The sequence below is a fragment of the Anarrhichthys ocellatus genome, unplaced genomic scaffold, assembly GCF_004355925.1.
Source record: "Anarrhichthys ocellatus isolate YVR2014 unplaced genomic scaffold, GSC_Weel_1.0 scaffold153, whole genome shotgun sequence".
NCBI lineage: Eukaryota > Metazoa > Chordata > Actinopteri > Perciformes > Anarhichadidae > Anarrhichthys > Anarrhichthys ocellatus.
The window spans coordinates 323,726-348,217 of record NW_022280183.1 but is presented as its reverse complement, the minus strand read 5'-3'; the positions used below and the strand labels follow the sequence as shown (position 1 = coordinate 348,217).

Genomic DNA, 24,492 nt, shown 5'->3' with positions numbered 1-24,492 from the left:
GTATCAGAGTGTTTCAGAGTGTTTCAGAGTGTTTCAGAGTGTATCAGTAACACCGACAGTTTCCAACAGCGTGGCACAACACGACCAGACTATAAATCAGGAATTATTTGACCAATCAACACAAAACTCGCAGGATACATTTCATAACGATGCTGAACCAAGTGTGCACAACTGTTTTGAAATGGCTCACTAGGGGGCGCCACCAGTCCCAAACATGTGCATGGGTCTGCAGCAAATGTGGACATGAATCAATGATCATCAGTCCAAACGTCACCAAACTTGGTGACTATTTTCAATAAAGACGTTAAAACATAGCCCCAGAATGTTTTCAAAATGTATTAATAGTGACGGTGTGGCCGAAGAAGAGAAGATCTGTCCATAAATGAATAAGCATCTTTTAGATTGTTGGTTCTTTACTGCAGGTGTCACAAAGTGTGTCGGGGGTCTAGAACCTTCGCAGCTTTCAACTGTGTTCGCTTGAACCCCGAAATCGTTGCTTGCGGCTATATTTCTCATTATTATAATTAGGGATGGGTATCGTTTGGGGTTTTTCCGATACCGGTCCTAAAACGATACCGGTGCCTAAACGGTGCCTGAACCGATACTTTTTTCTTCAAATTGAACAATATATTAACTGTTTAAAGTATACTACAAATATAAATAAATACAAAACACTTGGCTTCAAACTACAGCTTCAAACTTTTTAACTTCAAACTATGAACAATATATTAACTGTTAACAGTTTACAGTATATTTAAATAAATATAAATAAATACAAAACACACACACACACTCTGTACACACACTACAGCTTCAAACTTCAGCAATTATTTTGCAGAAATACGAGCATATTTGGCAAAATACGACACCTCTCCTGACTTATTTTATTTTATTTTAATTTTACCAGTTGGTGGCGCTAATGCGCCAATTTATCGTTTGCCAACCGCCACTACACCTCAAAGAAGAAGAAGAAGAAGAAGAAGCTTTCACTGCCGGATGTTGTGCTTAGCGCCAGCGCTAAGTACCCGGATGTCGATGAGGAAGTCAGTAGCCTGCCAGCCGTTTGACAGGTCTCGTTCTCGGTTTTTTTAACAAATCATGGCCGAAGCGTCGCCAGAATGATGGAGGGGTTTGTTCCTAAGCGCGCACAGCTCGTCCAATTGTAATAATACTATGAGTGAGGAGCGGAGGACGGAGTCATCAGAGTAGTGTAAAAAAGTATTTCAATCGGCTCAGGCACCGAAATCTGCGTTGCGTTTCGGTCCGGTAGATACCGGTCGTATAGGAACCGGTAATATATTGGCACCGGGTTTCGGTACCCAACCCTAATTATAATAAGCTCAAACCTGCACTCAATGTGAAACAACAGAAGAAGAAAGAGCGTTTACTGTCGGGCTGAGTGAGGCGGTCAGCCATCCTGAACAGCAGCTCCTTCAGCTCCGTTGTGGCCTGCGGGCCTTCCAGCCTGGATAAGGTCACACTCTGGTCAGCTGGACCGGAGCTCACATGGAGCTCTGCACTGGAGTCATGCACCACAACAGACACGTCCCCTCTTCCACAGGCCGACCTGAGGGAAGAGAGAGGAACATTTAGCCTCAATAATGGTTCCATGTAGCATTTATTGTAAAGTCTCCCCCACACACACCCCCACCCCCACACACACACACACACACACACACACACACACACACACACACAGAATGTGCTGCTGATGGCTGTGAAGCTTCACTAGCACCACTGACTTCTACCAACTCGCTTCAATATTCCACACAGTAGTTTTAAGAGGACAGATTGTGATCTCACCTGAGTTTTAGAATATAATCCTCTGTAGATCTCAAGGCAAACCTCTGTCTCTAAACAAACAGGTACAGTTACAACCAGTTACCACGGAAGGAAGGGAGCACGCGAGCACGCTGTGGGGGTCTGCAGAGGAAACTTACGAACTGGGTCAACGCGTCCTCGGTGTACTCTGCGCTCCAGACAGCGGCTGCATCTGTCAAACTCAAGAAGAAGAACAAACACGTGATGATGAAAGAGTTTCATGACATCACACCTGCTCCTGTGTCCTTACATTGACATAATGTAATAAACACATATGTACAACGCCATTCATGACGTGGTCTCAAATGAACGCATAAGTATACGTATGCTGTTTAGTGTCGTAACGCTGATAAACAGCGGGATATCACCGTGCCCCCGGGTTTAAATGTTTAAATGCAGGTTTGATGAGCGTTCTGTCCGTTCTAGGAAACACGTACTATGAGGTCACGTTTATGTATATTTTAACACAACCTTCGACTCACCAGATGTTAAACATTCCGGTTGTTCTGCGTGTGTAGCAAAGGAACTTCGACTGGTTGTTTTTATCCAGCAAAGTGCAGTATGACGTTTGGGACACATCCATGTTTCCTCCTCCATGGAACTCGACTAACGGCGGCCCAAGAGGCACAAAATAAGGTGCAGGCGTTTCTTCTCTCGGTTTAAATGGCGGCCCGCAAACAGCTCGGGGTGCATACTGCCACCTACTGTACAGGAGGGTGTAACACCACATCGTTTCAACCTGTTTACCATCAACCTTGTGTCGGTTAGAAAGGCTTCTGTTCCAGTATCTCAAACAGAACCTGTTCCCGCCCAGCCCTATCACTCCATTTAAAGCTGTGCTAATCTAAACGTTCCTGTGACGAGTTCCTCCCTTCTGCTCCTTTTTTAACTTAGCTTTGTTAGTTAGACTGATTTTTGTATTTTGTGATACCCTACTTCCGTTTCTATCTTCTTCCCACTTTTTCTGCCACTTCTCCATTCTTTTCTTCTTAATTACTGCTTTTCTTCTTCTCAGCCTCATGGTATTGGTACAGTTGTTTTATTTTGTAAGGCCCTTTTTGCAAGCTTGTCAGCACACTCTGCACATCTACACCTCTGTCTAGTCTCAGCAAACATAGGTCCAGTTCAATGAGAACATCTTCCCGTATGTGTATGCTGAGCACACCACCACCTTATCATGTCTGACCTCTTCATACCACTGCAAACCAATACAAGCTGCCACTCTCTCTGCTGCATCGACTGACAACTGGTCAGGCAGTCTTTTGGAGATAGATATATGGAAATCCGGGATATATACACACCAATTCCAACACACTTTTGTTTCTTCTTAGAACCCTCTGTGGAGATTTTGAGATAACCTGGATAACTGTTCCTGAGGTAGGCACTAGTTTCAACTCCCACTTCATCCTCTCCTACGAGCCGCTGCCCTTTTCTTCTGTCAGATTGCTTCTCAATGATCTAAAAGTCCTATTCTGATCTGCATTCTTCATTCCACCAAGGCACCACTCGCTTGCTGCCATGTGTTCTTTAGTGTACTTGCATTTAAAATGTGGTTAGTATTTGCATTGTGCATTCTTTAATGTTACCTTCAAGTGAGATTATATGAGCGGAGTTCTCACAACATATCTTATCAAAACACCATGGAGTAAATGCATTCCATTCTTGCATATACATGTTTACATTCACTGGGATGAGAACTGGGAAATGATCATCGGTGGTGGTGAATTCAGAGCATCATAAAGATATAAAGAATGGAAGAACATGGATTTGAGGGTTGAGTTGATAGGAGGGTATAGGTAACTTGTGCGTGGGGTTTGGATGCAATGGAAGAGAAGGTCTGCCGTCAAGGGTGAGCATCTTGGTACAAGATGGGGTTCCAACGTTTGAGGGCCTTTGTCGTAGGGGTGAGAAATGGATATACCACTACGGTATACTTGTATGGCGGACGTTCTGATTAAGATTATGGTCTCGATGGAAGGAAAAGGCAGGTTGTGTGACGTATGGAAGGATTTGAAACGTCACCATCCTTAGTAAGATGGAAGAGGTTTTGGAGCATGTATAATTCAAAACTGCTTGACGTGTGGCGATGACCAGGTGTAGGTGCTGGGGGTGCAGGTGTTGATGGCTGCTGAAAACGAAGGGACCAGTGTCGGGTGGGGGTCTGAATCTGCTGCTGAGGATTTGAATGTTTGAAGTGAGAGAGTGAGTTTGCGATGGAGTTCTGGTAGCCTGAATGTGGGCCTGAGGTTAAGGTGAGTCTGTGGATGAACTTCATGATGTCTAGTGATTGTGAGCGACCCTTGTTTATTACATCGACGGCGGCCCGGCTGTGATGCCCACAAAGGGGGGGGGGGGGGGGGGGAGACTATGGGGTACAGTTGGTATAGGCCAGAGGAAGGAGAGAGCGATAATAGTGGAGGCGAATCATCTACTGCTCTAGATGTATTGTCACTTATAATGTTTCTGTTTGTATTACCTGCCTAGAGACCACAGATTTAAATTAGCATTCTTGCTACTCAGGCTTGTTTATAGCTTCTATTTTATACTATATCTTCATTTACGTGCTACGTACGGATGTTTTTTTGGACTTTAATATTCGTAAACCAAAGAAAAATATCCACAACCGTGTACCATGATCCAAAAATATATCACATCCACAAATATGTTTTTTATTTATTTATGTTGTGTAAAGTCATATCTACAAAAACACAGGGCGCTTTGCAAATGTGCATAATTTACTCTATAAACACATATTTCAATTTCCAATAAACATGTTATAGGTTTACATGTAGAATGATATATACACATTTGTGGATCTATTTGAACATGTTTAACAAACTGTTCAAGCACACACACACCCATCACCCAGCAGCACCTGGCCTGCCGAAGATGCAAGCAAAAGCAACTTTGGCCACAGGATGCAGTTCCCTTTCATCTTTACATCAAAACTTGCATGCGTCATTGAGGGCTGGGAAACAGCAGCAGTCAGCGGAAGCTGCAGGAGCATAATGCTGAGATCTGGTTGGTGAAGACAGTTGACAGATTGCAAGGGGATTGCCAGTGCTGTCAAATCGGGCTTGATCCTGTTTCCAAACACTGGTGGCTGATGCAGGTTCATGCCCAGGATGTCTTGCAAAGGCTGGATGAGATCAATGCCACCATCCACCAACCAAAAAGTGGCCTGAAAGCTTGCAAGAGACAGCTATGGCACCGTTACCTGAGCAGCCAATGTTGGTAATCTGCATGGATAGGTGATCATGTCCTCATGAAGCCATAAGAGTAGCTGGGGTGGCTCCTCATGAGTTACTATATTTTAACTGTGTGAAGAATGGGATCAAATGACCATCCGGTTAGACATCAGGCACTTCATGCAGAGATTTGCTGTGCGTTGCACTACTGACTCACTAGTTGTATACAACCTTCATGAGTCACCTCAGCCATTGTATTTGTATGTGGGACAAAGACGACCTGAAGATCCTGAAGGAGGTGAAGCGTGCTGAGCCGAACCATCTGAGGCTCTATCAGTAGAAGTAAGCTAGCTCTGCATTGCAGGAGAACCACCCGCAGGACCAAAGAGACCCAGGCCCTGATGGAGAGCCATATCCAGGCCTTTGATAGAGACGCTGGTCGTGACTGGGAGTCCCACTAATCAACTGGGCCGGATGAGCGAGATTCAGAAGTTCCAGTTGAAGCATGTGGCCTGCATCCAGGATGCTCCAGGTATGCACACGGGAACGGTAATGAAGGAAGGGCACCGTCTGCCAACCTACCGCTGTGCCAGAGGTTCCACGAGCAGTGAATGCCGACGGTAAATACAACAATGACAAAGTCAAGGTCTTGTTTTGTAATGTTCTGGGTGGCATCTCGTTTCTGTTCTGTTTTGTGCGTACTGCTCTCATATGCAGCTATCATCTTAATATGGAGAGTATAAAACCATCTGTTAGTCAGCGGCTAGTTGTCTGAGGATAGTGTCCTGGAATGTAAATGGGCTACAAAATCCCATAAAAAGGAAAAAGTGTTTATTATACCTAAAATCCCAACAAGCTGACGTGGCTTTCATAAAAGAGACTCATTTGATTGATTCAGAGGCGGCTACATTGAGCAGAGACTGGGCTGGTCCGGCTTTCTATAGTTCATACTCTGGTGAAAAACATGGAGTGGCTATTCTGCTGCACAAAAAGCTGAATTTCCAAATGCTAAGAGAAGAAAGGGACAAGGATGGAAGAATGACATGTTTGAAAGCTAAAACTTACAGAATAAAAGTTAATCTATGTAATATCTATGCGCCAAATATGGAAGATCCAGGCTTCTTTCATAAAGTAAATATATGATTGGGGAGCATAGTTGACAAGCATACATCATAGCTGGAGACCTTTACCAAGATTTGGATGGGGCTCTGGATAAATCAACTCCTTTTAAAATGCAAAAAGATAGAATTAAACTACTGTTGAAGGACCTTTGATTGACAGATATCTGGAGGCTTGTCAACCCTAAAGAGAGGGAATACACATTCTACTCTCACAGTCACAGATCTCACTCCAGGATAGATTACATTCTGATAAGCAAGGATCTGGTGGAGAGTGTGTCAGACTGCTCAATAGGAACCAGAGCATTGACCGATCATGCAGCAGTGCTGCTAGGATTAGTAATAGAGCCAGACAGAGTAGAGACAAGTAGATGCAGGTTGAACAGATCTCCTTTCCAGGACACTACGCTGTGCTGATTCCAACAAACAGAGGGTGACCTAAAGAAGTGGACACAACTACCTCCAACCATTTTTGTCAGTCAGCTGTATTAAGAGGAACAGTTTGCATTCATTTCAATCACCCCCCCCCCCCCAATCCCAGATATTATCTATAAATCTCTTAATAAAAACATACGTGAACCATCTGGAACCACCTCGGGTGAGTTTAGAGAAATGATCATTAAGAGATGGGTGGCCTCCGACTCCCGAATTCAAAATGTTACTATTAGGCAGCACAAATGAGATTTCTGTGATCTTTGTATCTAAACATGACGCTGCCCCCTCTTTAAGAGGTAGGAATAAACACTTAAGTCCAGCTGGATAAATCCTGGTATAACATCCTTTAAGATGTAACACCTCTGATAATTCAATAAAGTTATGGCCTGATAGAAGCGCTGTCACAGTGATGACATCTTCATGTCCCTCCAACAGCTAAAAGAGAAATGGGATCTGGCCAACAAACATGTCTTTTGTTTTCTGCCACCGATAGGTCTGTGTGAACTAATGGTGTTACTTGTCCTGACAAAGATGGAGGAGGTGCATCACGATAGCAAAGGTTGAAGGACATGTATTAGCCGAGTATATTCAACAATGATGGATCAAGGTCCAAAACATAACGAACGATCAAGAGTCTGGCGCCACTAGACGAGGAACTATGGTCTGATTTATGTCACAACAGCATATTCACCACAGCATAATGACAGGTTTATGTTTTCCAGCTACAATGTTGTCCCTCAACACTCAAAAATATTTTGATTTCAAATAGGTTTCAGTTGTGGTATTACTGAGGGATCGATGTTGCACATGGCAGTGTGCTAAAATCACAATATGTTGGTGTGATTTATGTGACATGCTGACAAAGATGATGGATACACCAATCCCATTGGATGCAGAGCTCCTAGGGAACGTAAACAACTTGAAACCTTCAGAACGCTGCAATCGTAATAGTGTGCTTTACACACTTATTGCTGTTCTTTTATATTCTATGTAGCTACACTTGTACAGTAAGTGTATTTAAAAGTTTAGAATTCTGATCAACCAGTCTAAAGTTTCCTCTTCCTTTCAAGTCACATGTTTCTTGGATTATTAGATGATTATTAGCTTATTAGTGTGTTTGGCCCTGTGTAGATGGACTGTACATAGAAGTGCTGTGTAATGCTCTGTTCATTACTTATATTGAAGATGAAATATATATGAAATGATCCTGTAATTGTTATGTTATATTTTGCATGAAGGTAAGAGTCATTACACTGAATGTTGTGAGTAAAATGCCGATGAAAACATTTTACATTCAACAGAACAAGAAATATTTTTAAAAATTGAACAGCTTTCATAGTGTCTCAAAGAATAATCTAAGAACAGAAGTTTCTTTGCAAACATACATTTAATAAATCTTCACTAGTGATGGTGCATATGGAGCAATTACATACATATTTCTATACAATTCTGATTGCCATTTACAAATTTAATCCATTTTATATTGAATGAAAACAAATGTATTTACAACAGTAATCACTTTTCAATTTCAGCATAGAAAGGACAAAAGAAGAATAAATCACTGGTGTTCCCCGACCAGGGCAGGACTGAACTCATATCCTCTGGCAAGCGTTACACAGCAATGTGCACTAAAAGCACCGGACAGGAACAATCTTCTTCTGCTTGGTTGGCCCAGAGATAGAGAGAGCAGCACCAGAGGGGCGTCAGCTGGGCCGGTGTGGGAGGAGTTTATGGAAGCTATGAAGTGAAGGTAAAAGAGGGCTCAGCTCTGGCAATCTTCACTGTGGACCCGGAGAGACAGGGTCAGTCACAGCACATTAGTTTCCTGCTTCAAAGGTTCTAACTCACTCAAAACAAGGCAGTTGTCCCATCCAGTGAATATCTGTTCAGGCAGACATGCATGAGAGGGATAAATGCTGACTGAAGCATGCTGTGTAGACAGCGTGTACCTGCTGCTGCATAATGACTGCATGTGAAGGAAGTTTTACATTCAACAGTTGTGAATTGCATTATAACCCATTCAAGGTATTTAAAGTTGTATTTTTATGTACATTTACCGACGCACAAAACATAAGTTTATATCAAAGAGAAAGAAGCAAACTCAACTGAAAGACTTGAAAGGGTGGTCTGAGCCAGTAAATAGAATAAACTGACAACATGGGGAGTGCCTCTATACAATCTGCCAACACCACTGCAAGGTTTGTTTATTTATGAATTGAAACCTGCCACTACCCTGGACCCCCTATCATTGTTCTATTGTGTCTATAGCACAACCCAGCTCAGCAACTGCACACAAGGTTACAACCTCTACACAAACACTTCATCACTGTCCTCTAGACGCAGCTCATCGCGTTCTGGTTGAGCCACTGCTCCATCACGCCATCACAACAGAACCAGAATGCAACAACGATGGCTGTCCTGTGGACACTGGGGGTTATGCATCAGGTGCTATGTATGTCAGTGCTGAATGTTTTCTTCATGTGGTCACTGAGAGTGGTTCTGAATCCACTGGCAGAATCTGTGTGAATATTTGGCGGGGCGGACTGTGGAGAAGGCCCTGCCTGGGTAGCGGAGACATTTCCACACATTCTCCAGTCTCTTCTTCCAGCCGTAGACGGTGAAAATGTCTATAATGCCCACAAAGTAGCGATGATCGGGCCCATCTACCACATGAATTGCATTTTTGCAGTTGGGCAGTAGCCTACGATGATGCTCAAGAAATTCCTGCAGTTCTGAGTCCGTGCTGGTTTCTTTCACAGCGCAGTTCATCTCCTGGAGGGGAATCCCTTCACCAGCGTCCTCAGCTGCTGCCTGTGGCTCGTCTGTAGTATGTGATGCCACCTCGGCCACGGCCTCTCTCAGTAATGGAACGGTGGGAGGGTCTGACCCTGTGGGACTGTCAACTAAGTCCACAGACCTTTGGGAAAGAAAACCATAGAATCCACAGAACACATTTAGAAGGGTATCAGAGTAAAGCAGGCATTCAACTAATGACTCACTGAACAAACTAAACCAGGAACTATCGGTTTCATAAAGAGATCATATCAATTCAAGTCTGCATACATTTCAACCTGCAAGCGTTGTATGTAGCAGCATGCATTAGACATCAAAGTACGGTAAATGGATGGGTGAATTGTCTTGTTTTTGTATAACAACTTTCTAGTCTTCTGACCACTCCAAGCGCTTTAACACCACATGTTCATTCACCCATTCACACACTCATGACTGTGGGCAGGACACTTAACCCTAAAAGTGCTCCAGTAGCTGTGCCCAGAGTGTGTGAATGTGAATGTTAGTCGGTCCTGATGGCAGGTGTGAATGGGTGAATGACGATATGTAGTGTGAAAGCTCTTTCAGTGGTCTGAAAGACTAGAAAATACTATATGCTATACAAGTACAGTCCATTTACAATTTACCATGATGGCAGGAGCTACCATACCATACCATACAAGGTGCCAGCTGTCCATCAGGACAAAACGTTCACACTCATTTATGCACCTCAGGCACAGGCCCAAGGACACATTGATATGGGGCTGGAGGAGCCGGGGATCAAACCACCGATTCAGATTGAAAGACGACTCTCTCAGCCACAGTGATGAGTTGTTATTCTAAGTATGCATTTAGTTGTCTTTTTTTCTTTCCTTCTTTTAAAACTTAAGTGATGAATGAAAAATGAAGGCCTCGCCGAGCTAATGCGTGTTTCTTCTCCTACCGATAAAAAAGGACCAATAATGGTTTACCTCATACAATAGCTGTTAATGTCAGTCCTGCCACACTGTGTGGGTCAAGAAGTTGCTTTAGGAAGCCTCCCAGATCAGTAAAGTATTCTATTTCACCCGTCCCTCAGATATGTCTGCTTGCTTTTGTGGGATAATATTGACAGGAAAATCCTGTTTTTTTGTCTGTTTGTCTGCTGCATGTAAACAGATAATGTACTGTAGTGTATACTGTTTGTACAGAGTTTCCCACTAGTTTATAAAAGGTTTAAGAAAGCTTTAGTCAGTCAGGATCAATGTGGCTGGGTCTATGTTATGTTGCAGCAGGGCGTGCATCCATTGCACCCAAAAAACCTAGTAGAAGGCGGAGCCTGTGTGAGTTAGAAGAAGGTTACGATATTGTAACCCTAATCCTGTAAGCACAGACTTTTTATGAAATTTAGAGAGAGACGAGCAAGTTGTTTTCCCTGCTTCCAGCCTTTATGCTAAGCTAAGATTTGCATTAGCGCTCATGGGACATGATCTTCCCCTCCAGCTCTAAAGAAAGCAGGGGCGTATGTCCTTTAACAGCACATTCCCTTTGAGGAAGTATGTAAAACTTCTTCTAGAGTTTACTGAACTGACAAAAAAGTGAAAAATGAGACATAATGTAATGCACAAAAATAGGTTTTGCAGCTGCTCAAAGGACATATAAAACCTACTTTGTGGTGCGTAGAACAAGGTTTGCCAAAGAGTGTTTCCCTTCCAGCTCATCTCTGTGCAGAGGTTGATGGGCCAGCAGGAGACTATAGTCCAGCACATTGAGTCCTTGAAGGAAGGCAGCATCCACTTTCACTTGATTGGCAAACCAGGATTTTTCTTGACCTAAATCAACAACACACGGTTTTCCATTTAGTGTGCATTGCTCAAGAGCATCGTTCGTATGACTCCAGAGATAAGTAGAGTAAGTGTAAGGGAGCAGACACTCACTTAACGCAATGGACTGCCCTTCGAAGTTATTGTCCTTCAGCACTGTTATTATCCGTTTCCCCCCTTTGTCAGGGTCAGTCCATCTCCCCAGCTCACAGCCTTTAATGTCGTATCTATGCAACAACAAGGTCACAGCTTTCATACAACCATAACATTTATCAGAAATCAACACAACAAAACAAAGCAGAAGCATTGAGACTGTACCTGATATTGATCCTCTCATCAGGGTAAAACACACTCTGCATCACAATGAAGTACTTCTGGAACGCAGACAGACAACACTGCATTGTGAGTACTGGTACTGTAAGGATAGAACCAGTTATATATATTATCATGTTAATAGAATACCTTTATTTGATTAGGAATAACAATCCTGTGGACACCTGGAAAGTCAAAAGAGCAATGGTTAGGTTAGGCCTTTGTATACCCGGGCACAACATCGGCTATTGATGAGAAGTTTCCACCCATGTCTGTCTTGGTAGAAGAATAAAGCATATTCTTAAATCATATTTCTTCACAGCAATATGAAGGTCAACAGGATGCAGTGCATTCAACTATCTCAGGATGAAGGACAGAGGACTTGATTGTCTTTAACGAGTGTTAAAGCTGAGGAACAAACACAAACACAAGCTCAGCTTCTCAAAGAGGACTTCCTAATATTTCATCTTAAAATGACAGCAATGTTATTTGTCCAGAGAAATATTTGTATTGCTGCTGATTATATTTCTCCTGTTTACATAATTTTGTGTCTTGTTTTTCTTGAGTTGCATTCTGTTGTGCATCCCTGTGTTGCATAGTGACAATAAGTGATTAAATGATCTTTGAATATATACAGTATATACAGTATATCTGATTCATAGTCTTGTTATGGGGCTAGACTGTGGCATTAATTAGCATTTAAATGGTATGTAACAGCTTGTCCATCCATAACTCTTTGTCGGTATTGAATCATTCAAATGTCAATCATTTTTGGTGTCCACTAAAATGATTCTTTACCAAAACATATCGAAAGCTGTTGATGCTGAACATTTCTGTTTCTCGAGTATCAAGGTAGCGGTCGAGTAGAACAGGTCTTTGTTATTACAAAATGTTTTGACTCCCGAGGACCTCGTGCTCAACAGTGACAGCAAAGTGTCGCTAATACTCTTAGAGTTGAAACAGCTACTGCAGCATTAACCGAAGCTCCTCTTACCGAGAAACCTCACCATCAGTGAATGAGGGTATTTCTCCAGGTGGTCCATGTACGCCTGCAGATTGGACAGGAGAAAGTTCACCTCACGTCTGCTCTGGGTTTTTAGGAAGAATCTCTTGTCATTCCTGAAACCAAGAACAGCCAGAAGACACAGACACCAATAGTGAATCATTGTTCAAAGCTTCTTTAATGTCCAATGGCAACATTTTGTAAATTTTCACTTTCTACACTTAAATGGCAGCTGCAGTACTGCAGTACAGCTACGTTTATAGACAGACCATGGTGACTGTGAATAAAACATGTCACCGTGATGAATGGTCTGTGATAGGCTCTGGTCTCCTACGTGATAGTCAAAGGTGCTGCACCTGCTGCCATGGCTGTGGCACCAGGTGCAGTTCTGGAAAGTACACAGTAACTCGGCTGAATAACACATCTGCATGCCACTGTTCTCTCAAACATACAAATTAATCCAGATGGGTTAATCAAACACTTACACAATTATGGATTTTTTTGGGTGTGCTTTACATCTTGGTTACTAAAATACATGTTGCTGCTGCTCGCATCCACAGCAGCACATTGCTTTGCTCTGGTGTTAGTACTGCTGCCCGTTTCTACAGCAGGTAACGCACTGACTGTGAACCTCTGCCTCATACATTCCATGTTGGAAGATTGGAAGACAAGGACGGTGCTTCTTGCCTCCACAATCTTATTGAACTATTATTTGATTTCCCTTTTGGGTGTTGGTTTGGTTTGAAATTTGAATTAGGATGAGATAACGTGAAGAAGAAGTCAGTGGAAGGTCTGTGTGTAGATCATGTGAAGAGCTTACGTGATGAAGAAGTCTGCCTTGCTCTTGGAGTTACTGACAAACTGGAGGTAGCAGTCTTCTGAGCAGAGGGATTTCATGTATTCCTCCTCTGTGATGTCCAGTGAACGCCTCAGTTTAGAAAACACTGATCCTGCAAATGTCTGCATCTCAAACCCCTGGAAGGCAAGGATTGAATAGAAGCCTTGAGAATGACACGGTGTTTGTTTTAAACAGCTTGACAGGAATTCTGAGAACAACAAAATGAAAGTATGAAAAAAGACAAAGCTTGTGTTTTCAGCCTGACATTACTACTTGCCTCTTGAGTTTGCTCTACCTTGACATCTTCAGCTGCAGGTGTATCCTGTGCAAAAGGTGAAGTGTTTATGAGTGAATCTGTGTCTACGATGTTTCATGTTTATAATACAACCAGTGGCCTTTAACTGGGAGAGTCCTCACCTGGCCTGATGTGTCCATAGTGGTCTGGATGGAAGCATGCAGGCCTTCTTTAATCATAGATGTCAGATGGTAGAACTCGTGCTCTTGGTTGACCTCAAACACCCCGACCATCCTCCATCGTTGTCTCAAATGCCACCAGCGTCTTCGGCTGGCAGCTCTGGAGGTGCCAGCAGCTTGTCTCTGTGCCATCTGTGACACCGGGCAGACATCAGTTTAACAAGTTAAACAGTGACATTCGGCTATAGTATCTTTCATACGGAGACTTTTCAAAAGGAACATTTTTAAAATAAAAAAAGCATCAACTTCAGGGTGCATGCGGTTGGAGTCGGCAAGAGATCCGTAGCTCTCAAAGAACTCTTTTAGGATTTATTAAGCCATACCAGTGGAGACATGACTTATAGCTCACCGAGACACACGTCACCAATTAAACCTTTTGGCAGCCTTGCCACTATTGAGCGTCTCTCGAAGAATGACATGCTGATGAAACAGACAGTCAAGCTGGATGACCTGAGAACCGCTTGCGGAGATCAAACTTAAGGGCGATCGGAGTGCCGGAGAAGCTGGAGGTCTCGGACAGCTCGACAGCATGCTGAATTAAACAACATAAAACCGTCTTTCTACAAAAACATCACGCTTTGGTCTCTGGTCATGGGCCATGCTCTATGCAGGTTACATCACATGTTTTTGTTTCCAATCCTACTACATGTCTTCCTGATATTATAAGTACTTTTTGGTGTGGTATGAACTCTCTTTGCCATTATGGATTGTAGGAAGAAGATCATGCAATAATCACGCTTCTTCACTGATGAAGTATTGTTCCCGCAGTACTGCCCAATATGTCTTTAGGGTACTGAAGGCTGAACCTCCTGTTAGAGGCAGGGATTCCAGGAGCAGAGCGCGGTGGACCACTTTCCAGGCTCCAACATCACCAGAGAGCAATAGATCTTCAGCTAACGACTCAGCCATGCTGGTTGGTTGTTAAGGAAGCATTTGGCATCTTTCCTTCCAGTGACACGTGTACAGGTGTGTTGATGGAGTCATCCCATGGAGTCATGCCGGAGAAGCATTCTGCAGCTGATAATCTCCAGGTTGTCATCAGGATAGGCTCCAACAATGCCAGAGAGGAGGCCTTAGTAGTTAGGGAGACCTACAGCTCACACTTTTGCCTGGAGGGTGCTGACCCTTTAACCCAAAGGCTCTTTTAAGATCCATCCATATTCCAGAAGGACATATTTCCTTTTGCAGCTGGACAACCAAAACTGTCTGCACAAGCACAACTATTGTCGGCATAATATTACCGTCTACACAAGCAACATTAATTATAAAAAAATAATTCTAAATGTACTCTTGGATAGCATTTCTTCTCTCCACTCAGTATCTCTCACATTGATATTATTCATGTCAATGTATGGAGGAAGTGTACCACCTAAAATCACTGTGAAGGCTAATTAATGTCAGTATCCTCCAGCCGAAATGAGATCCATGCGCGCGTGTCGAGGTGCCGCCCCGCGCGTGCTACTCGCATATTGTGCATATTACTTTTGTGAGTGTTTTCACATCACCCTATAGAGAATATCTCTGCTCGCCCAAGCAAAATGGAAGCATTGTTCATGTTTGTAAAGACGATGCTACTGCTCTACTTTTGTCACATTAATATTTTGGACAATATTATCTCATAAATGTCTAAAGTATATAGACATAAGGAGACAATGATAATTTCAATAGCTGATCATTATATAGCACTTATAGCAAGTCCATGCAGCATTGCCACTATGAGTTAGAATTCCACGTGTCAGTACAAACAAACAACGTGAACCAACGGGGATATTTTAGATGTTAATAAAGATAAGTACCCATTGACTTATTACATATTCACATATTAATCAGCACTATTACAGAAAACACCTGTGACAAACAATACACGGTCCCATCTAAAGAGCAGGCTCATGAGCTCACTAAGCTGAGGACATGATAAGTCTTGTTTCTACATTATGCTGAAAAGCTAAATCACACAAAGCTCATGCTCCGGTAGCTCTTACCTGGAGTTCTTGCTTGGACGATACTGTAAAACACGGCAAACGGTTCAGACGGTTTGTCTTCTCATAGTGTGTCTGAAATGAGCCTCGTCTTTGTGTACATGTCCCCTCCCATTCTAACTGATGCCGCATTCCAGGCAGGTTAGGCCAACTCTGCAGGGCGTGCCTCATCCACAAGACAAGGTGTGTGGCAAAGGTGTTCCTTTTGTTCTTCACAGTAGTGACTCAACAGGTACAACGTGAACATGGTGAAACACACATATCTAAGCACCAAATATAGTTTGAGTTAATTGTTGAAATCATGAACATCATTGCAATTGTAGGACTTTCGCTGACAGTTTGGCATTTTTGCCGTCGCCATCTCGTTTTTTGCAACTATAATTAATACGAGAGGGTGGAGCTGAGTACAACCTAACACTGAATAAGACATTTTTAACTTTCATGAACATGTTGCGTTATATTCCGAAACCTCATGTACCTGGGTGTACAAAAGAATGAACTGTGAAGAATCAAAAAGACAACGAGTTTAACTGGCAAATAATAATAATGGCTATAAAACAACCTCCACAATGCCGAGGAGGGGTTGTAATTATCTGTAAACTCATGGACTACTTCTCTGCTTTTATACAAGCCCTGTACAGAACGAAGGCAAGTATTACAGACATGTTAAAGAAACACAGGTTGAATATCCTAGAATTAGCATGCACTGTATTCCAGAGATTCAAAACAAACAGTTTCTCAATCCTTCTAAATTACAGCTGAGGGCCAGTTGCAAGTCCTCTCCTGTGTAGTGCACAGTGCACACATCTTTTACAGACATACTGCTTAGCATTAGAGATATAATGTTATCAGTTCTTAAAGGCTGATTGCATTTTTGAGACTGAAGCTAAAGATTATATTTTGAGAGACAGCGAGATCCTCCTTGTGGCACTGGCACCTGAGTGACTAGTCAGTGGCACTACAGTGGCAAGCATCAGACAGGCGCCACAACTGTGTCCAGCGAGCAGCACTCGTTGACACTTAGAGAGAAAATACTCAAATGAATGTCAGTGTGAATCCAATCTCACTGCAGATTGAAAACAATCCAAAATCTTTATTAGAACTGTAATACAGATGATGCATAGAGAACATATGAATGAGATGCGATAGATGAGAACTTAAAATGGACAAAAGTACTAATACAGAGCATGAAGACCAAAAAGGCCGTAGATATCTATTAAAAGCATTTACGTGGCGTGAACTGACCTTTCGCTAAGCCCCTCCCCCAAACAGAGATTGCTCAGATTAGCATATTTGGCTAACTGGTTTGCTACTTTAAGTATTAACGCAGCAGTGGTTCCAAGGCAAACAGTGAACATATTTTTTAGCTTATTACATAATTGTGCTCTTCTTAAAGGAGCTACTCTAGCCTTATTTAAGGCCCATTTTTGAGAGATTCATGTTTGTAAACTCAATAAATATACTAAATGGAGAACTAAGTCACGGAGCTCACATTAGCTGAATTAGCTAGTTAGCTACAGCTGACGAAATCTGCCAGAGTGAGTTGGCTTTTCAGCCGCCAAAATTGAGGTTGCCGGCTAGAAACCCTCTGACTGAAATCAAGGAGGCATCACTTCAGAACATACTTCAAGCTGAGATGGTGAATGATGGCTCTGTGTGCCAAGTGACAGCTGAGCCTCCAGGAAGAACGCCGGCTATAAAGCAACATTTTAAATATTTGCTAATATAATATGAAGCGCCACTTAGCAACTCTTATAGGAATGAATGAGGCCCCGCCTCCACTGCTGTATCCAGGTCTCTCTATAGATCCGTGGTGAGAGGCATGGTACAGTAACTAGGGAGGGGTGGGACTTAGCAAACATCGCTTCCCCTCTTTGACATTTCCAGAAGGTTACTAATTGGTGCAATTTGCTGAAATTGGATTCAGACACCAAAATTCAATATGAAAATTAGAGCTTCCAAAGATTAGCAATCACACGTGTATGGAATGGATCAGCCCTCTGACCAATGAGGTTACGCTACCCTAACCCTAACACATGTTCAGAGGGGGGGGCCCACTCTGCTCTCCTGAACCTTACAACGGAGTAGTGAACATGAAGCTCGAAGAGCAGAATTAAAACCACATAGTGAGTCGTTACTTATGAATATAGTTCATCATTATGGCAAGAATAAATGACTAAGATATTCATTTCATAATCACACATCTGTTTCAGTAAAAAGTAAAAAATGTAACAGAAACAAAGTTTGCAATACTCATGTTAGCTCTATTTCTTTTACAAGAGAACACACACACGCAGCCCTTATTAGAGAGTCAGTATCACGTGAGACGATCAGGTACTCACATTCAAATCAAATCATATTTGACATGCACCAGACAAACATACATAAACAGTTATATGATGCTCGCATAGAGCATATACTTAAACAAATAAATGATTAATGAGCAGCCAACCTGACGCAGACAGAATGCTGCTCTTTTGGCTTCAGGGAGCTTGTCTGGAGACCCGGACCCACAGCCTCCCTGTGAGTCTGGCTTGATCTGTGAGCCCTTCATCATCTATCACACCGTTCAAGTTGAAATAACACTTTTCCACCAAAGCAGTGACAGAGTATGCTGTGTTCATGTGTTTTGTTAGCATCAATGAACTTTGTCACTCTGACAGAAATAGGCAGTTGGGCAGCAGCTTGGCACGGTGGTGTCTGTATCACCACCACAGCAGACCTCCTTCTTCACTGCTGCGGTGCATCTCGTGCAGCTCCTGTGCTGGAGTTCTGAGCCCAAAGCTGTTTAAGTGGACGCAGGAACACCAGCATCACGGTGATATTATCACTAGATCCGGCTGCTTTAGCGTGACTTACCAACTGTTGAGCGACTCTCAGTCCAACAGTGTCCTCTGACTGTTCCAGCGGAGCGTCTCTCCCGACCTCGGGGTCAACAGACTGATGGAGTGCATCCAGGACCAGCTGTGGGACCTCTGAAGGTTTGACTGCATCAAAGAAGCCATCGCATGCCAGCAGCACGTAGTCCTCGTCCCCTAACAGCTGGGTTGTGGAGCAGTCAGCATCTCCAGACACATAGGGCTTCTGGTCAAAGTCACCTGGAGGAGGGATGTGGACGTGTGGTCAGCAGTTTCAGCTAAACACAGCAGACGTACTCAGATCAGGCTTGAAGGCGACCAAGCGATAGGCTGGGCTGTTGACTAATACGCTCTTCACAGATATATCAGGGTCAGCATGTTTGGTAATTGCAGTACAAATATCAGAAATGCTGAAGAACAGACTTCCTAAATTGAACAAGGAATCAGTTAAATGAAATGAAACGGTTAATTTTACAGTTTGTCCACAAGAGGGAGCGGTCAATAGAGTTCAGAGTGGATGCAAGTTTGTATCAACAGCAGAAAGAAGAGTTCAATCTCTTCGTATCAAGGACAGAGCTGTTTTCTATTGAGTGTAACAAATAACCTATAAGTGACACTAGAAATGTGTCACTTTTATTCTCAGTTATGAGCCAATTTCATGTTCACCTAAAAAAAAAAAAAACACAAGCAGAATGTGTCCAGTAGATGGTGGCATACACACACACACTGACTAGAGGTCTAGTTTGGGTTCAAACAGTGAGGAAGTGACAAAGAGCTCCACATTCAGCATTCATTGTTCTCAGGTTAGGAAACAGGTAATATGTGTCGACATGGTGTAACATGTGAAATGGGTTAATTCACTAACATTGGGCCTCATTCAAAAACTAATATGCATTAACCCCATTTGCCATGAAGCCCCTAAATAAGATTTAAGTTGAAGAAGATTGTATTCTTGTGTGTCTCATGCAAGAAACAGTGTGTAGTGTTTTGCAAGAAGTGTGTGGCAGAATAGAACAAACAAAGACTTTTGGTGTCTCTGTATCTGGCATAGTGACAGAAGTTAGCGTTCTGATGCTTTTGTCTAAACATCTCAGCAATTGGAAAATATTGCAATATGTGTGAAGTTGTTTCACATAACACATAACAGTGGAAAACATTTCATTGCATGAAACATTTATTAACATATTCTTTATGCAAAGCATTTGATTTATTACTGTCGGGATCAAATGAGTATTTCAACAACTATAATCACAAAGGTTTCTAACATACATTACCTACCATAGCTTTAAGCCCAAAACAAAAAGGGGAAAACACACCAATGCATGATTGTCTGCTGTTGTTGGCTGTTGTTGACTCACCTATAGCTCTGGATACAGCATAGGTGCCATTAACACGCCAGCAACCCATGAAGGTGATACAGCCACCAAGCTCCTCGATCCTCTGCTTCTCATCCTGGACAGTGAAGGACAGAAGAGAGATGAACTCCACATGTGCCATATGTGACTGTCATCAATCAGCTCATCACATTGACCCCCAGCGTTTTGGTGAAGAACCATCGCAGAACAGACGTTCAGTCAGACAAACACACAAATGTTTGTAGGCGGGGCAATTCAATTGTCTCTGTGTGTGTGTGTGTGTGAGATCCCTACCTCTCTGTCTGGTTTATGGGGCTCCATGAGTGTTATAGCTTGTCCCTCTCTGACCAGTATTGCTTGAGAGTCTCCCAGCCAAGCCACAGACAGCTGCTGTCCCTGGATCAGCACCGCCACTCCTGTAGTGCCGCTCCGCAGACGCTGACAACACACACACATTATCAATGAGCCCGACCAGAAACCCTCAAGAGGTTTTCTCATACATGTCCAGACAATGTCGGGAGAGGCCTTTCACACACGTAGCACATGACAGGAGATTGTCCGTCTCAGACGCGTCCTGACTTAATGGAAATACTCGGTTTAGAGCTTGCAGGACGCAGGACACAATGCGGTCTACACCGGGACCATGTAGTCGGGTCTTCATTTGGTCATAAACACCAAAGTCTATTGATGTTCCGGATATCTTCATGAGCTGTTTTCATTTACCGTCATTTTTATGAATGTTTCCTGACGTTGGTGTTGCAGAAGGAGAGTACAGTAACGGGTCATAATGTCTTCATAATGTCCGTTTAGTCACGCAACCACACGCACCTTTGTACTTTGCCCACCAGGTGTTTTTACTGTTGTATACCGTTTTTATGGTTTTTTGTTATGATTTAGATTAGATGTTTTCCTGTAAATTGCTAAAGTATACATACTGTAATGTGACATTAGTGTTCCTGTTTGTATTTTAAGAATAAAGATGAATTCAGACAGAGCTGTTTGGCATTGCTGAAGGAGCAGAGGAGCAGAGAGAGACCAGAAGAAAATGAAGGTTATTATATCTTTGCAGGAGCAAAGACACGCTGGAAACAATCCCTTGAGTTTCCATGTCCTGCCCACATCTGTTACAATAACAAAGTTAAACATTTATCAAAATCAAAATGGCCGACTTCCTGTTAACTTTAGAGCATGGTCCCCCCCCCTTTTTAAGTCTCCATGTGATACATGTTCCTACAAAATGTCATACATGTAGATCAAATGTAGCGCTGGGGCTGCGTTTTCGAATATTTGTAGGGGGCGCTATTGAGGTAATTTGAAACGGTCAAGCCAAAAAGCCATATGAAATATTCATGTCCATCACCTTTGGCACCTGTGCAAAGTCCTCAGGCGTGCTGAGCATCCTAAGCTACAGAACAACATGCTTCCCTTTTCATGGTGAATGACGCGTTACCACGGCAATGGGCGCCACATAAAACGAAGGTCGTTCAATGTCAGTAGACCATTTCAGTAACTTTTCATCATTAATATCTTTAGATCATCCTGAACACATTTGAAGTCGATCGCATGAATTCTGTGGGAGGAGTTTGTTAAAGTACAACACATGAAAACAATGAAAATTGACAAAAAAGCCAAAAATGGCTTAACTACTGTATCGCTCCGTAGAGGTTGAATGGAATGAAAATGTTAGGGTACATAACAGGATGCGATGTGCACATATACGACACATTTTGTGATTATAGGTTAAATGGTTTTGAAGTTATGAGTATTGAAAAACAAAGCCACGCCTTATGAAGTTCATTGGTCCATATCTTCTGAACGAAATGAGATATCAAAAAGCTTTTGATAAAATGTTATGATATAGATCCGATACTGATCCACAGTAAATTTAGTAGCAATCAGACCTAGTGTGTAAGAGGAGTTTGCAAAAATGTGTTTTTCACTAAATTCAAAATGGCGGAACATTTTGGTAGGCGGAGCTTCGGGGTCCAAGAGGCTTTTTTGTAGACCTCATTTGGTTGTATGTGGGTGTAAAGTTTCAAGTTAATCGGACCTACGGGATGAGGGGGCTAAATTCTAGGGGGCGCTAGCGATCAATTTCTTCTCATACTCGAGCATGAGACCCATAAAATATCAAAATTTTCCCACAGTCCTGATATGCATGACAACTTTGTTGAGTTTTCGGATATGATAAAGCCTCCAGAAAGTCGATTCATTGGAGAGAAAAATAATAATAATTGCTACAGTTTGAATAGGGTCCTCGTGGCCCGACGTTGTCGGTGCTCGGGCCCTAATAAGAGGAATACACCCTTTGTCTTCTCTAATCTAATCCCTGCTCTTAATAGTTGCCTTTTGCCCTGACGGCTGAGGAGCTTATTCATTTTCTCTCCGTCTCTGAAACGCTTCGCCGATATTTTTGCTCGCTAAAGCTTCTAATCACAGTTTATCACCTCAAATGTAAGCAATATTGATTGTGGCACCCAACAACACAACTAGATGACATCACTGATGTGGAACTACTGAGGTGATTAGTGTTTGCATTCAGACTTTCCTTTGTTTTACCTCCAGCACCGTGGCGTCGGCTGTCAAAGGGTTTTTATACGACTAGAACAAGAATAGAACTTGTACAGAGAATATACCAGAGACACAATATGTGTGCGTATGTGATGGTGCACGCATACGTGTGTTCAGGATGTTGGCCCGGTGCTGCTTTCGTACCTCTCTCTTGGCTTTGCCCCTGAACATATCATCTGTGTGTTTGAAGGCACTTTTAAAGGCGGTGGCTGTGTCACTCTGCAGTGTCTCCTGTTTACTCAGAGCAACATGGAGGTGAGCGGCAGCGTAGGTGGCAGCGTCCACCCCTCCATGGCCATCGAACACAGCGTAGTAGGCACAATCCACTCCACTCTGGACCACGGAGAGACAAAAGAAAGGCCTTCAGTCATTTTGAAGGTGTTTTGGCAAGAAAACCAGTGAGAAGCAGTGTTGCTGCAGTGAAAGCATTGTACCTGGATTCCAAACAGCTGGTTGAACTCAGCCAGGGCCAAGTGTTTGTCCTCCATCTTCCTCCTTGTGTTCTTGATGGCATGAACAAAGCAGTGGAGGAACCGGGAGGGGGAGGGGGAGGGGGGATGCTTGGGGAAGTCCTGATGCCGAGCCAGTGTCACGTCTATCAGCTTGTTGAGGAAGAGACGCTGGACTGCGTCTGACTGAAGCACTGGTGGTCAGATCACATCAACAAAGAGATCAATAATAACCTTTTGGTTCATATACACTATACACACAGTATATACAGTGGGTACGGAAAGTATTCAGACCCCTTTAAATTTTTCACTCTTTGTTTCATTGCAGCCATTTGCTAAAATCAAAAAAGTTCATTTTATTTCTCATTAATGTACACTCAGCACCCCATCTTGACAGAAAAAAACAGAAATGTTGAAATTTTTGCAAATTTATTAAAAAAGAAAAACTGAAATATCACATGGTCATAAGTATTCAGACCCTTTGCTCAGTATTGAGTAGAAGCACCCTTTTGAGCTAGTACAGCCATGAGTCTTCTTGGGAATGATGCAACAAGTCCCAATAAGGGTGGACTATAGAGACACCCCTCAGTACAACACAATACCATTTAACATTTAAAAGCACCACAAACTACAGCCTCCAGAATGAGCTTAAGGTAAAACACTTACAAACTACTTGCTGCTCCTCTTCCTGGTTGTGCTCAGCTTCCTGTGCACAGTGGAAAGGTGAAAGGTCGTTCTGCAGCAGCTGGGACAGCGCAGCCTGGCACAGGAGGGCACTGAGGCCTGCAGGAGCCCCCCTGAACCAACACAGACAAGCAGAGATGCATGTTGTGTACTTTGTCAAGTGATACATGACTGTAGAGCCAGAGGGGGCTGATCCACCTCAGTACAGAAACAAGCAAACAAACAGGTCACATGTCACTGGACCACAACCAGTGACTACAGAGAGACTGGTTCATGAAAATAGAACCGTGAGATCAACTATCGTTTTTCACTCCTCCTCCTTTACAGAATTACATTTCTGTTGATGAAGAAGCTGTGCTCAGGAAACAGGAAGTGGAGAGAACAATGGTGTTCCTACAGACAGGATATGAGGTCTTCCTGAGAGGCAGTGGCCTCCTACAAATTTTTTTCATTTTGTTCAGCTCAGTTTGAAGGTTTGCTCAGAGCTCATTGAGGACTCATCATTGCAAGAGAATAACAGAGAGGAGACGAACGACCTCGCACGATTTGCACAGTGCAGAGCAGAAAGGACGAGACATCTTTTCATGACATTCCACTTTTGTGTGAACAAACTCCATGACTGAAAAAGTCACAGAACACTTTTCTTCCTTGATGTCCTCATTTTCCAACTCACAACTCCCACATGTGATGTGGCCCATCCTGTCTGAATGGACTCACATGGAACATTTACTGAACATAAATGATCACAGATTAGTGATATTATTGGAGGACGATATGAGGGGGAGTGTTATGTTACTGTATATTGTGATGTTACTGTATATTGTGATGTTACTGTA

At 42.8% G+C, this 24,492-nt stretch overlaps 3 protein-coding genes across 3 annotated transcripts in view; all 3 read right to left on the bottom strand.

Annotated features, from left to right (window-relative positions):
• Positions 1–2,430, bottom strand: part of paxx (PAXX non-homologous end joining factor) — a 3,320-nt gene extending 890 nt beyond the window's left edge. The window contains exons 1-4 of the mRNA XM_031877889.1: positions 2,304–2,430; positions 1,941–2,001; positions 1,804–1,853; positions 1,389–1,567 (exon numbers count right to left, since the gene is read on the bottom strand). Of these exons, the coding sequence (XP_031733749.1) occupies positions 1,389–1,567; positions 1,804–1,853; positions 1,941–2,001; positions 2,304–2,404 (391 nt within the window). The 5' untranslated portion in view covers positions 2,405–2,430. The remainder of the gene's footprint in view (positions 1–1,388; positions 1,568–1,803; positions 1,854–1,940; positions 2,002–2,303) is intronic.
• A 5,439-nt stretch (positions 2,431–7,869) lies between these two features.
• On the bottom strand, positions 7,870–16,708 carry LOC116400177 (phosphatidylinositol 4-phosphate 5-kinase-like protein 1). Its single transcript, XM_031877884.1, has 10 exons — positions 15,743–16,708; positions 13,704–13,892; positions 13,564–13,608; positions 13,269–13,423; positions 12,440–12,564; positions 11,596–11,630; positions 11,452–11,507; positions 11,248–11,360; positions 10,980–11,142; positions 7,870–9,479 (listed from the first exon to the last, which is right to left on the bottom strand). Exons 1-10 carry the CDS (start codon positions 15,908–15,910, stop codon positions 9,047–9,049), a joined length of 1,482 nt encoding a protein of 493 aa, XP_031733744.1. The 5' UTR covers positions 15,911–16,708; the 3' UTR covers positions 7,870–9,046.
• Positions 16,709–16,783: 75 nt separating this feature from the next.
• Positions 16,784–24,492, bottom strand: part of ppm1f (protein phosphatase, Mg2+/Mn2+ dependent, 1F) — a 10,604-nt gene continuing 2,895 nt past the window's right edge. The window contains exons 3-8 of the mRNA XM_031877885.1: positions 23,639–23,769; positions 22,958–23,166; positions 22,668–22,856; positions 20,247–20,390; positions 19,956–20,049; positions 16,784–18,837 (exon numbers count right to left, since the gene is read on the bottom strand). Coding sequence (XP_031733745.1) covers positions 18,470–18,837; positions 19,956–20,049; positions 20,247–20,390; positions 22,668–22,856; positions 22,958–23,166; positions 23,639–23,769 — 1,135 coding nt within the window. The 3' untranslated portion in view covers positions 16,784–18,469. The remainder of the gene's footprint in view (positions 18,838–19,955; positions 20,050–20,246; positions 20,391–22,667; positions 22,857–22,957; positions 23,167–23,638; positions 23,770–24,492) is intronic.

Excerpts from the sequence above, each read along its gene's own strand:
- LOC116400177 (XM_031877884.1), bottom strand. The coding sequence starts at position 15,910 with ATGAGGCACGCCCTGCAGAGTTGGCCTAACCTGCCTGGAATGCGGCAT. Across the intron at positions 11,631-12,439 it reads ACTGATGGTGAGGTTTCTCG|GTGTCCACAGGATTGTTATT; the intron begins GTAAGAGGAGCT and ends TTGACTTTCCAG. Across the intron at positions 11,143-11,247 it reads AGGGCAGTCCATTGCGTTAA|GTCAAGAAAAATCCTGGTTT; the intron begins GTGAGTGTCTGC and ends TTGTTGATTTAG.